This window comes from Botryllus schlosseri, chromosome 2 (assembly GCF_051294905.1).
Source record: "Botryllus schlosseri isolate E-star chromosome 2, Bs_hap1, whole genome shotgun sequence".
Lineage (NCBI taxonomy): Eukaryota > Metazoa > Chordata > Ascidiacea > Stolidobranchia > Styelidae > Botryllus > Botryllus schlosseri.
In genome coordinates, this window is record NC_137237.1 from 6,178,499 (window position 1) to 6,191,346 (window position 12,848).

General features: G+C 39.9%; 1 protein-coding gene across 2 annotated transcripts in view; it reads left to right on the plus strand.

Moving 5' to 3' along the window:
- Nucleotides 1-12,848, plus strand: part of LOC145433173 (uncharacterized) — a 165,919-nt gene that overhangs the window by 84,456 nt on the left and 68,615 nt on the right. Inside the window, exon 30 of one of the 2 annotated variants that reach the window (XM_080310129.1) lies at nt 3,073-3,750. The exons of the other annotated variant lie outside the window; for it this stretch is intronic. Coding sequence (XP_080166255.1) covers nt 3,073-3,251 — 179 coding nt within the window. The 3' untranslated portion in view covers nt 3,252-3,750. Of the gene's footprint in view, nt 1-3,072; nt 3,751-12,848 lie in introns of those variants that run through there. 2 annotated transcript variants of the gene reach the window in all.

Genomic DNA, 12,848 nt, shown 5'->3' on the forward strand with positions numbered 1-12,848 from the left:
CCACTACACCAAGAGGTATGTTCCGCTGCTACTACGCTATACTTTTATTCATAATTGGTAATTAGCCTACTAGGGATGGAGCGAAGGGCGAACCCCTGAAAGTCTCTGGTTCTATAGTTAGGCAATTTAACGGCCGTTTTTGACCAGTTTGCCGAGCGCTGAATTTGATAAAACGTGTATCAATAATTGTTAATTACCTGTCTAGTTCACCATTGCATCTTTTACGAAATGCGTTGTCCCATACATTTATAGCATACGCCAGTCTTTGGTAAAGGACGTCCATCCCATTAGTTGCGGAAAATATTACTATCCTCGCTTTCAGCCGCAGATAGTTCTGAGACTGCCACAAAAACATCGAATACTTATGATGCTACCACAACATTCCGTAGTTCTGCCGCTTCTACTGAGACACCCGCAGGTATGTTCTATGTGTTCTACTGCGACTACGCTATAATTTTATTCATAATTGCTAATTAGCATACTAGGGATGGTGCGAAGGGCGAACCCCTGAAAGGCTCTGGTTCTATAGTTAGGCAATTTAACGGCCATTCTTTACCAGGTTGCCGAGCGCTGAATTTGATATAACGGGTATCAATGGAAAGCTGCTGCTGTACTGATTACGAAAATATAAATTCGATTCCGCTAATCGACCCAGAACCAGAGTGGGATCAATTACAATATTTCAGTTAAATTACAATTACAATTACTGCTGAACATGTATGTAATTGCAATTACAATTACAATTACAAATTATGTTAAACATGTAATTGATTCGGTAGAGAGGTGTTCTTTGACAGCCGTAGCGACGTAATTAGCAACGATCTCAAGCTATTCATGTTTCACTCATGATACGTAGAATACCCTTTAATTAAAAAAAGTCGAACGTATTCGAACTATTCCTAATCATCAGTAGACTACTTAACGCTAAAAACACCGAAAAATGTTTCAAGCGACTGTTAACAGCCAAAAGTTTGAGCGACTAACAGCGGTTAGGTTACAGGACAGTCCATGAAATGTAATCAAACGATAAGGCTACTGAGAGCTGAGTGAGGATAATGAAATGTAATTGGCAATGGGTCAGCGATGAGGATGATACCGTTAAGATGTGTAAAATTAAAATAAATGCAAAAGGAAAGAACCTCCTGATAACTACGAATTACAACATTTTGGTTCGCATTTACATTTTCACCTGCTCGGAAAGTATTAAATTGCATTTGATGAACATGACGGTGCGAAAATTTCCGGCCCCAGTAAATTTGGTCAAGATTGGAGGTAAGATTGGGATAACATCTCAACAAGTGCGTGATCAAGTTTGATGAAACCTTGGTTGGAAACTTGAATTTCTTTTTGAAATTGTTGCACCAAGCCTCGGTACTGGTCAGAGATTTAAAATGAAGCTCTGACCGTGGTGTAGGAAATGGTTCAGCACAGGCTTCAGAAGAGTTTATTTGTTGTTCATTCATTTTTGAAATTTAAGATTTAGTTTACCCCACTCATTCTCTAACTTTTTTAGACACGCCCCCTTTATGACAGTGCAATATTTCGTGCCCCACTTATCGTCAGATCACACAATGAAACCAGAATGTTAGCAATGCTTACAGATAGTTTGATGGTACGGAAGGTTAAAACTGTTGCTGAGAGAATTCTCTAATATGAAATTCGGACTATACACAGAGCAATAGCTATGAAATAGAGGTGAATCGCGCTAAGCGCAGAAAAAAAATTAAGTTTACCGGAGCCTCGCGCCACCCTTCAGATGCATTCACGCCGCCCAAAGGGGGCACGCTCCCCATTTTGAGAACCACTATGGTTGAGCCTATAATGTAATACCACGAATACCACAAGCAACAACGACGCATTGTGTGATGATTAGGGCCATTTAAAGTCATTAAAGTCATATTTTTTTCTACGCATCAGTAAGTCGTGAAATCAATTTTAACGCAAAAATTGCATCCATATGGGGTATATTAAGAAAGTTATAAAGTCATATAAAGTCATATTTTCCTGGTTAGGTCATATTTGAGTTATAAAGTCATATTGTTGTATACTTTAAATAAAAAGTGCCAATTGAAGCAATTACGCACTACGAAAGTAAGGCAATTTCTGATTGAACGAAGGCAAACTGTAAGGTTAGCCTACATAACATTACAGTCGCAGACCTATGAGGTCACACATTGCATTATGAGGTCACACATTGCATTGTGTTGCTACACAATCTGTTTTACTTCTGTGCACTGAAGTGGGACGTAATTTCAAGTTCAGAGACTTCCACAAGTGAAAGAAATAGTCAACGCATGGGGAGCTGAAGGAGTTATTGTAAAGAGCGTCAAAGATTCAGTGAACGATCTAAAGTTGACAAGTCAGTTAACAGAAATATGCCTCCACTACAACAATATTTTAAACTTGATACTGAAAATGGAAAGTTGTACGTACACTATCAAAGAGGCTCATGCTGATCTAAATGCCCTCGATTTCGGAAAAGATCCGCTTGAGCTCAAAAAATACATTAAGAAGCGATTGGACAAAAACAATGTGTAACAAATTATGGAGCTACAAATACAAGACATTTCACCAGCGCTGTATGCAAAACTGCAGAAGTGTCAACAGACATCAGCGTCTGTGGAGGCTCATTTTCCTTACCAAAGTCATTTTTACGTCCAAATGGTAACTTTAAAGACTCCAACATTCCACACACTACATGAAACTGTACTACAAAAGTGGATTAAAATAAAAATGGAGGTGTATTACTGTTATGTTGTTGATGTTTTACTCGTCAGTTCCATGAGTGACGTTGGTTACATGTAAAAATACACGATTTTCGCATAAAGTCATATAAAGTCATATTTTCCCAAAAATAAAGTCATATAATTGATTTTTTAAGGTCATATAAAAATGGCCCTAGTGATGATTCTCGATTTCATCCGTTTTGTCATATCTTATGGTGGGTTGCAAAATGAAATGATGATAGAAACTTATATCGCAGCAATGTCAAATCCATATATTGCCATGAAATATCACTGGCGCAGTTGACCAAAAACGACTATTGAAATACAAAATTCAATTTCATTGCAGACACGCCAACGCAAGATATCACTCCACCGATTATGGCGGCCGTGCTGGCATTCGTCATCATCGTTCTATTAGCCCTTCTCGTCTGTGTGCTGGTCAGAAAGCGCAGATCGTCAAAGAATAAGCACGACTTGTCCCACGTCAACATGCACGCTATAGGAGTCCAACCGCCCGCGCATTAAACCGATTTTCGATTACAAGGCGTCAGCGAAATGTTTAGGACTCAAGTCAAATTCCTTAGCTAATGATTTCGAATAGAGAAGACAGTGACGATGAGACGGAAAAGGGTCAGTACGCGCTGAACTGTTTGAGTCATTTGACCCGAATCGGATTGATCTGAAAAACTACCGCATGGACACCTCCTTTATGTCCTGATTATTAACTTACGTTATGCGATACTTCGCGTACTGCCGCCGCAACAAAAGTGTACTGTACTTAACACCTGCATAATTTATAACGCCGTACGAAAAAGTATTCCCCTAAATTAGAAACCATGTAACAAGCTATTCGGCCCAGTCTTGAGTTCGCAAACGTAATGAAGATGAACATTGAACAACCATGCCCGCACATGTGAATGACCACTGAAATTACGGCGGTGCATATGCACTCGCTTTGTAAGAATCCTCATCGGCCAAAATGAATCCTTCCATAGAAATATATTGATCGGCATGTTTTATTGAACGCTCCGTTTCTTTTTCCATTAGCAGTTATGATATATGGTCGGCAGGGCCCCGGAACGCTTATCGCAGGTTTTTGCAGCAGTAAGATGTCACATCTCAAACAGAACACATACAGATCAAGGTCAGGGCGAGTACTTTGCGGTCCGATTAAATCCAGGGCGGACTGAGCATTCGAATACTTGATTGATTCGATACTGAATCGAGTATAGGCTTTGAGTCGAGTGAAGTATTGACGACGTCAGAACAGTAGACTATATGACTTGAAGGGTCCTTCAAATATACCTGATGAATCATCATAGCCTGCGACCTTATGGAACACGATGCCAGTTAGCTTACATCACCACATTAAGATATTTGAGCATTTCGCGGTTTTGCGTCAATGTGGATCACTATTTCAGAGAAAGAACGCTTCGATCGACGTGTGTAGCTTTATGCTACATAGGCTACTTTGGATGCTCCTACGAAACAATCCCGCTTTCAAAGCTGCTAAGGCGGGAATAAAGTATCGATACTGCGACTCTCATTAATGGGCATTTAGGTGTCGGCCATTACCGCATCACGACACACCAAGACGTATGAAGTTTTAGGCCATATAAAAGATGCGACTCCGATAACTGTGCCACAACCATCGACAGTGAGAAAACCTCGGCCGAAAAGGACTTCCCTTATGCTGACCTTAAACTTCGATATATACATTATACATTTGTGCCTAAATGGCTGGTGTCGAGTGTTCCTGTCCCCGCAAGACAAAATGCTATTCCACAGAGAAAAATTATCCTTCAATGAAGATATATCAACGGTGTTTTTTATTTTATTTTTATTTTAATTTTTATTTCGGGAGGGGGGAGGGTCTGATGCAGTTCTGTATCGGCCCTGATTGCACCAAGTCACAGCGTTGCTGGTCCCAATTCCTTCTCTGATTTTAACGTTTCACCTGACTCAACTCGAGTCATTTTATTTTATCAACCAGTTAGTCCGAGTTCGAGTAATTACACGAAAGATCTCGCCCAAGTCCAAATCACAATTTTCAGTCACGAATCAACAACGGGTCATGTTCTATCATCATGATCAGGTAATGGGATATATTAGCTGGTTTTCCACCGCATAGTAGGTTTTGAGCAGGGGTCGTGGGCCACTTTTCGAATTTCGTGGAGGCCGCGGGCCGAATAAATTCAATATCGCGATAGCATATAGGCCACACATCAGTTTAACAACCACGTTTTTAAAACTTTACGTCAGTACCATGTTGAGCTCTCTAACATGGACGACTAGCCTAGATACCACAAAAGAAATAATGTAATTCCACAAAAGCACAGATTCAACAAAAATACCATGATCACCGCTTTTAATATATATTGAACTATGAGCAGCGCACATGAGGACACTTTTAGGCGACTACAGAATCGATATCGGGGTTAGCTTTACACGGTATTTGCAGAAAAACTAACTCTTCTTAAAACTTGGTCTTGTGGGGGATCCCCAGTCGTTTTCTAATTCTCTTGGTCTTAGCCGTGTCTACGGGCCATTGCACGTGAAGGCAATATGGCCAATGCCCATTCATATCAGCTAATTCTTCCTCCATGCTATTACCATCGCCGAAGTCGTGTCAGCTAGTGTGGGATAGTGATATTGGACACAAGAGAAGAGCTTATTTTGAATAACAATGCAACAATATTTTCAAACTGAAATCAATTTCAACATTTCAAAATGCTCTTGTCAGAGTTCTTCCGATATCTCAAGTCCGTTCGTGGCCTGCAGGCCGCGTGTTGGTGACCATTGCTCTACGTCAGTACAACCGCTCTTTAACATGGGGGACGGGCAAAGTTACCACAAAAGAAAGATTTTTTTATTGAAAAAATGCAATACCATTTTGTACTATGAGCAGCGCACGATACCTGACAACAGTCTTCAGCAACTAAAGCAGGGGTGGCCAACTTTTTTGCTACTCATGGCCGCATTTTGATTACATGTGTAGCCCAAGGCCGCATTCTAGTTCATAGTCGTAATGAACCGACTGGAGGCTAAGTACAAACGTTAAACTGTTCATGTCAAATTGTCCATTCCCCCCGGACTAATCTATTTACTCATATCAGCTTACTATTTGCGCACGGAAATCGTGAGTAGTCATGTTATGAATAGTAACAAGGATACGTTTTCTAGTCGCGCAAAGAGCGAAAAATTCTTCATGTTCAGTTCATGAGTGAATTTCATCATTAATAGTAGTATAGTTTCACATATTACTATCACTCATTTATCCTCCAAGGATTGATAACACCGTGTCATTTAGTGAGGAATAGTGATACTGGGCACACGAGAATAGTTTACTTTGAACAACAAGAACATGTTTAAGCTGAAATCAATTTCAGCATTTCATAATGCTTTACTAAGCATTCTTTCGAAATTTCACATAAGGTGGCGGGCCGCAAAATATGACATCGCGGGTCGCATGCGGTCAGCGGGCCGCGTGTTGGTGACCTCTGCTTTTGAGAGTGGTGTGATAGCAAAGTTCGATTAGTAGCTACTGTTTTTTTGGAGCAGTTTTAGAGTGAATTTTAAGTTCTCGAATCAGAAATAAGATTTGTGCCAGTTCAATATTGTCGAATGCTTGAAAATAGAAAATGCTGATGCGCGCCGCATAAAATATTCGATTTGGAGGATATTATACTCTGACACACTCGTGAGCGTATATCGTGTGGCGATTGTCTAAGCGCTGATTCCTGTGACCAGTTTAGTTCGCTCTGTTCATTCCGTTCGTACCCTAGTTTCTTATATCTGAGTTGTAAAGTGCATGTCTTAGATCCGTGTATAGTTGACTGTGACCGAATTTCAGTTAATAAAAACTAGAAAGCTGTCAAGCAGTTTCGTCTTCCTCCACCTACGCTTTCCTCGAAAGGTCAATTCATTTTTATCAACTGTTATTGATACAATCGACTCCGGAATGGCTTTCAAGAGAAGCCGGTTCTAGAATTATTACTGAGACTCTTTGAAGGTATTCAACCACTGGTGCAAAATGTTGACAAGCTTCATAAATGCAAATGAGTCTTCTTTATCATCTACCAGCGGTACGGACACTGGATCACAATCTAGCAGTGGCCACAGCAGCGTAGTTGTCGATAAGTTGGCTATTTTGACTGATTATATATCGCCAAGCGTGTATACCAGCTGTCGGGAACAGATGGCTCGCAAGTCATATATGGATCTTTTGGGTATAAGATATGGCTCTTTGAGAAATCTTTAATTTTGTACTTAATTTATCAATATTGCAGCAACTTGTTAGTACATTTTCATGACGGCCAGAATAATGATTCTCGTAACAACATAAAAATGTCGTTGAGAGGTCAAGGCAGTGGGGTATCCAGGGTTAGGAACTCACACCGCCATCTTTTCCATATCCCCAAATTTATGTTGGTGTCGCACCGGCGACTAACAACACTCGCGAATTTGACCACCACGCGCCTCGAAATCTTGGACTGCGCGATACCTTGATTGGTCAAAGAGAATAGCAAAGATGGCGATGCTTGTAGGACAACGCAGTTTTCAAATACACATACGCCATAGCTTTCTTCAGTAGCTTTCTAGCACCGCCGTAAAATGTAGGTGTGTAACGCAACGTTACGTTAAGCCGAATACTTTGGAAGTCGATTAATATTCAGATTTTTGGTATGAGCTCGACAATTACATTTGATTAATATCAGTGATTTTAAATTCTAAGCTATTTACGGCGAGTTGCGCTGTTACGCACAGGTGAGGCTTGGTCCGTCTCTCCTCTCGCATTTTATTTTCGAACAGTAAATATGAAAATTCCGTGATTTTGGGAATGAAAGAGTTCAAAATATAGTCATTCATAAACATGGATAGAAAATACTAGTAATACTGGTCACCAGAATGAGAATACAAATTTTGGCATAACATCTGAGAGTCGTTACTGGGGTTTTTGAGGCTGCTGATTACAAATATAATATTGGTTTTTCCAGGTTGGCTCTTGTTCAAAAGATAGTTATACCTCTAAAAAGCCTAAAATTTCTGTATTTACCCTTGAATATTTCACTTGGTAGGTAGAAAATCGTAGTTTTTTTCTAATTTTATATTCCGCATAAATAGATCATTGACTATGAAGAACTCTCATGTCGTTCTCAGTCATTCTATCAATATTAACATGAACTGACGAGAAATATTTATTTGCCAAAAAGCAGTTTGTCAAGCCTAAAGATTGTACTTTTGCACAATGGAAATACATATTCTCCTGTATCAATTGGTCATTCTACCAAGATTAAAGAGAAGAATAAAGCTACAAAATTTGTCCTTGAAGAGCTTAACTACAATATTCATATGCGTCTCATTTCTTTAAACTTGTAAATGGACAATTTTCTGCTGAGTGAACAAAGTGGGTATACCTAGTAACCAGAGGTGGTCAAAGTAGTCACCGTCGCTACTCAAGTAGAAGTAGAAGTAACGCCGGAATTTCTACTCAAGTAGAAGTAGGAGTGGTGGTTCACAAGTAAGTAAGTAGATATTCTACGCTTATTTTTGCCTACAAAACTGAAAACTGTCAAGTAGAAGTAGAAGTAGTCTAAAATCATAACTACTTAAGAAGTAGTTTGAGTAAGCAAAATCTACTTCAAGTACTTCAAAAAGTAGAAGTACTTCGTTACTGACCACCTCTGCTAATAACCCTATCAAACGAGAAGCTTAAATCTGGTAGCTTTGATAGATTTCAGATTCGAATACCGATGAAAGATCCCAATTTCATATTAGGAAGGAGTTCACTGCTTTAAATTTCTCCTAACATGTGGTGAATAAAACTTTTCAGATGATCACAAAGCACCCAGCTACAAACAGTTGGTCCGAAAATTCGTATCTGCATATGCAAAAATTGGAATAAATATGAGCATAAAAGTTCACTTCCTGTTCAGTCATCTTGATATATTTCCGGATCATCTTGTTGATTAGCAAGGGGAGAGGTTCCACCAAGACATCAAAACAACAAAAGAAAGATATCAGAAAAGATGAGATAAAATGTTATGGCAGACCATTGCTGGAACCTTGCGAGAAACTATACTGAATTGCTTACGGGCGAAAATCGTACAAAAAACAATTGTGCTTCAAAATAAATTGATACTATTATGTTCTAACTGATTATTTCAAATTTGCAATACATGGTTGACGTAAAACTGATGTAATCAATACCACGTTATTTGAGTATCTAAGTAAATACTTTTATCCATAACTGGAGTTTATTCATGTACATGATATCCGTGAAAGTCAATAACTATGATAAATCCAATACCCCTAAATATAGTGCTGCTGTAATATTTTGATTTAAAGGAGTCTTCTGTGTGTAAAAATAACAAAAAGATTGAATTTCTAAACTTTATAGTACGACTGAGCCGATTTTTTATCTAGCCATTATAGCGAAAATAGGAGATTTTGGTCTAAATAGCCCCATGGGATATCTGCAAAATAAGAGCCCACTTGAAAAAACCAAGGTCACATGGAATCACTGTCCTTCAGAACTCCCAAAACCACTCTTACTTTGTCTGCCTGAAAATATGCGTTGACCAGTGTAATCATTGAAATTTTCACAATTTTCGTTCACTCATCCCTGACGACATCTGAGACAATGCCTTACTTGCCTCCCCTAACCCTACGTCAATGACTTATCGCACCCTGCAGTGGGTATTAGGGCGGAGCATGGACCGGAGCCGGATTGGACATCCGGCCAGATTTTCTCATTTTTGTACCGATCCGGTTTCAGAGCTGGATCAGTACTTTTTACGAAGAATATGACAGCCTTACCCTCTTAAACCCGCGAATCAATAGTTAAAGTGAAACGGTTATGAAAATAAATCACATGCTAAGTATAAGTTGGCATAATTATTTCATATCTGGGTTGGGTTTGATCTTTGAGTTTTTAATTTCTTATTTGAATTGTTTCAATCAATATTCAATACCATCCTGTGAGTAGATACATAATATCGGAGTTTAACGGACCCGATCACGGTCATTTCTAGAATCCGGCCTTAGAGTCGGACCAGAGCTTTAAAAAACAAGATCGGAGTATAGGACCAGATAATTTGTCGATTTATTCCGCACTAGTTGCTATGTAATGCTGTAGTGACCATGTTTGGCTCAACCTACGCATGTGGGCAAAGACAATATGACGCACACTACGAATCCCATATATTAATAGTGCTACCAATTCGTCACTGATTTTCAATGGTGACGTAACATGTATGGCTCTTTGGCAGTTACAATTGAAAATATCGGGCCAATATGGCTCTTTGGTCGGAAAAGGTTCTCGGCTCTTGGTGTATTATACGCTTAGATTGAAGATCATAGCACTTTCGAAGCACCTAACCAAGTTATATCGAACGAAAATAAATATCATGTATGCTAGACCAGTGGTTCTCAACCTTTTTCACCTCGCGGACCGGTTAAATTTCAAAAAAATATTTGGCGGACCGGTGGACCTTCAAAAATTCAAATCAACCCAAAATTTAAAGTATAAAACCGTTTATTTGCAAGTATGGTGCAAGTGAGACCTGGGCAAAGTGCGGCCAGCGGAGCTATTTTGAGCGGCCCGTGAAAAGATGCTTGGAATTCAAAACATAAAACCTACTTTTTAATGCTGCTGCGTGGACTAAAACCATAAGCTGTATACACTGAACCGACAATTCGTTTATTCCCAAGCCTGTTCATTAATATGCCACTATTACGCAGCCTATACGTACCTCGCATGCGTAACCAGATTCAAAATAATGCCAATGTAGCAAATTATGCCGTAACAATTAATGTCACAATAAGTTACCAAATCTTCCTTGTTGCTATTTTCACATCGCGCATTACACGGCCTGTGCTTAAAATTGTCACGTGATACGTTTCCAAATCTATAATGTGTCATCATCACCCATACAGGATAAACGGGCATGTCAAAAAAAGAATGCCGAAAGTTGAAATTCAAAGAAGGTTTGAAGAACTAAATATTTGTTTACTGATGTCTGGGGTAAACCCGTCTTTCTAGTAGTTAGTGCCGAGCAACTAACAACCTTTCTAGTACCCCACATACATTTTATTGTCTTATAGAAAAACGTGGATAGGGGTTTGAAGAGAGTTCACAATGTATCATGTCTAACATTGTTTCGAAATATGACGGCAAATAAATAATATCTCTGGTAATTAACGATCACATTCTGATTCCCTAATTTCGACGCATCCACTGAACAGCATTTATTCAGTGGAATTCACTGCTTTCAATTTCGAAATAAAATTCATACGCTTGAGAATACAGCTAAAAATTTTTTGACTCGGACCGCCAACGTATTTTGTGCTTGTCATTTGGTCGCGGAGAAAAATAATTGATCACCCCTGTCCTACGGAGTGACATTTTGAAGGTTTCGTTCCTTATCAAATATGTTCATTATGGGCTTAATTATGGATGGTGTGAACGTGAGGTTCACGTTCGCGTTCTGTGTGTGAACCTCAGAAATCTAGAGGTTCACTTTCACAAACGAACCTTGGTAGGTTCTGCACTGTGAACCTTTTTCATATATTACAATTTTTCACGTCATTGTAAAATCTTCCGTTGAAATTTATTACATCTCATCTGCGGGCAACAATGCTGCCTGCATAAAAAATCACCTGAAGACAAGCATACACCTTGACAACCTCAAAAAATTTACTTGTTTTGTTACAAAAGTCTGCTCGAAAGACCCAGATTTCCGATTGCGAATATGTAGTGACTCTCTGCCGTGAGCTTGACCCGCAATCACACAACATCAAGTGCAAAACACGCAACATGTATATAGGTAGTCAGCGAATGGCGCTTATTCGACCAATCAATGAAATAGACATCGTTGTCTAATGTAAAAAATCTAGCAGGTGTACGGGCCCGCCTTGATTTAATATGTTTATTGTATCGTAAAAACCAAATCCGTGCGATTGGGGTGTTGGCTACTGCCGTTTCACTTGTTTATGAGGTAATACCGGTAGCAAGGATAGAAACCCCTTTACACTCTGCTCAATATCAAGGTATAGCAATACTGAGACGTGGAATATATTGTTCGATCCGACCGTTAAGACGTAAGCTTATATTCCCTTGCAATTCCTCGTCGAAATTGTTGGCAAAGCGATTGATTTTACGGGATTATTATATCATTTGGTTGTCCCAGTTGATTCATTTGGCGACGTTTAAAAAGTCAGTGTGTACTTCAGCATTATGGTACAATTTGGCCCGAGCAGTGGTGGCCCTACGAACGGGGGAGGGGCCTGGGCGAGACTTACCCGGGGGCCCCTATAAGCATCTAACCGCAACTTCTGGGGGCTCCGCCCCCCAGACCCCCCTTTCGCGTCTCTTATTATTATTATTATTATCTATCTTTCACCACGGTAAGGTTCGGACAAGTGCTGGATTCAGCCATGTCGATTATTGCACGTCTGCAAGGATAGACTACATCAAAGCTAAGTAATTCTACCGCATGCACAGACGTGATGATTATCGGGATACGGTAAAAATGCAGAGATTTGATGATGATTGACACATCTGTACGGAATCATATTCTTGCTTGGTACACGGATTTCCATGTTTATTCGTTATTATCCTTGAAAAAAGCGCATCATCCAAATAGGGGGGCCCTTCGACCAGGGGGGGCCCCGGGCGACCGCCCACCTCGCCCACCCCAAAAGCCACCACTGGGCCCGAGCCGTCACTATAGCTGTCGTGTCTGCACATTATATCACTTCACTGAAATGTAGGGTTATCATCAGTAATATGACGTCACGTGACGTCATGAGGTTCACGTTCGCGTTCAAACGGAACGTTTCAAAAAGGTTCGTGTTCACACGAACCTGAACCTTTCAGAAGTTCACACCATCCCTAGGCCTAATGTAATTTTACGCTATCGAGTCCGCTTAGATTAGATAAAATTGCCTTGCCCAGATAAACGAGCTATCGCCGAGATTCGATTACAGCGTTTCGTGCCGAAAGCCGTGGATAAGACCACAACAATTCGAATAATATTCTTCACTTCGACAATATCGAGATAATATGCGTTTTGGAGTCGGACCAAGAACATTATCGTGCCAACTTGGGTCATTACCACC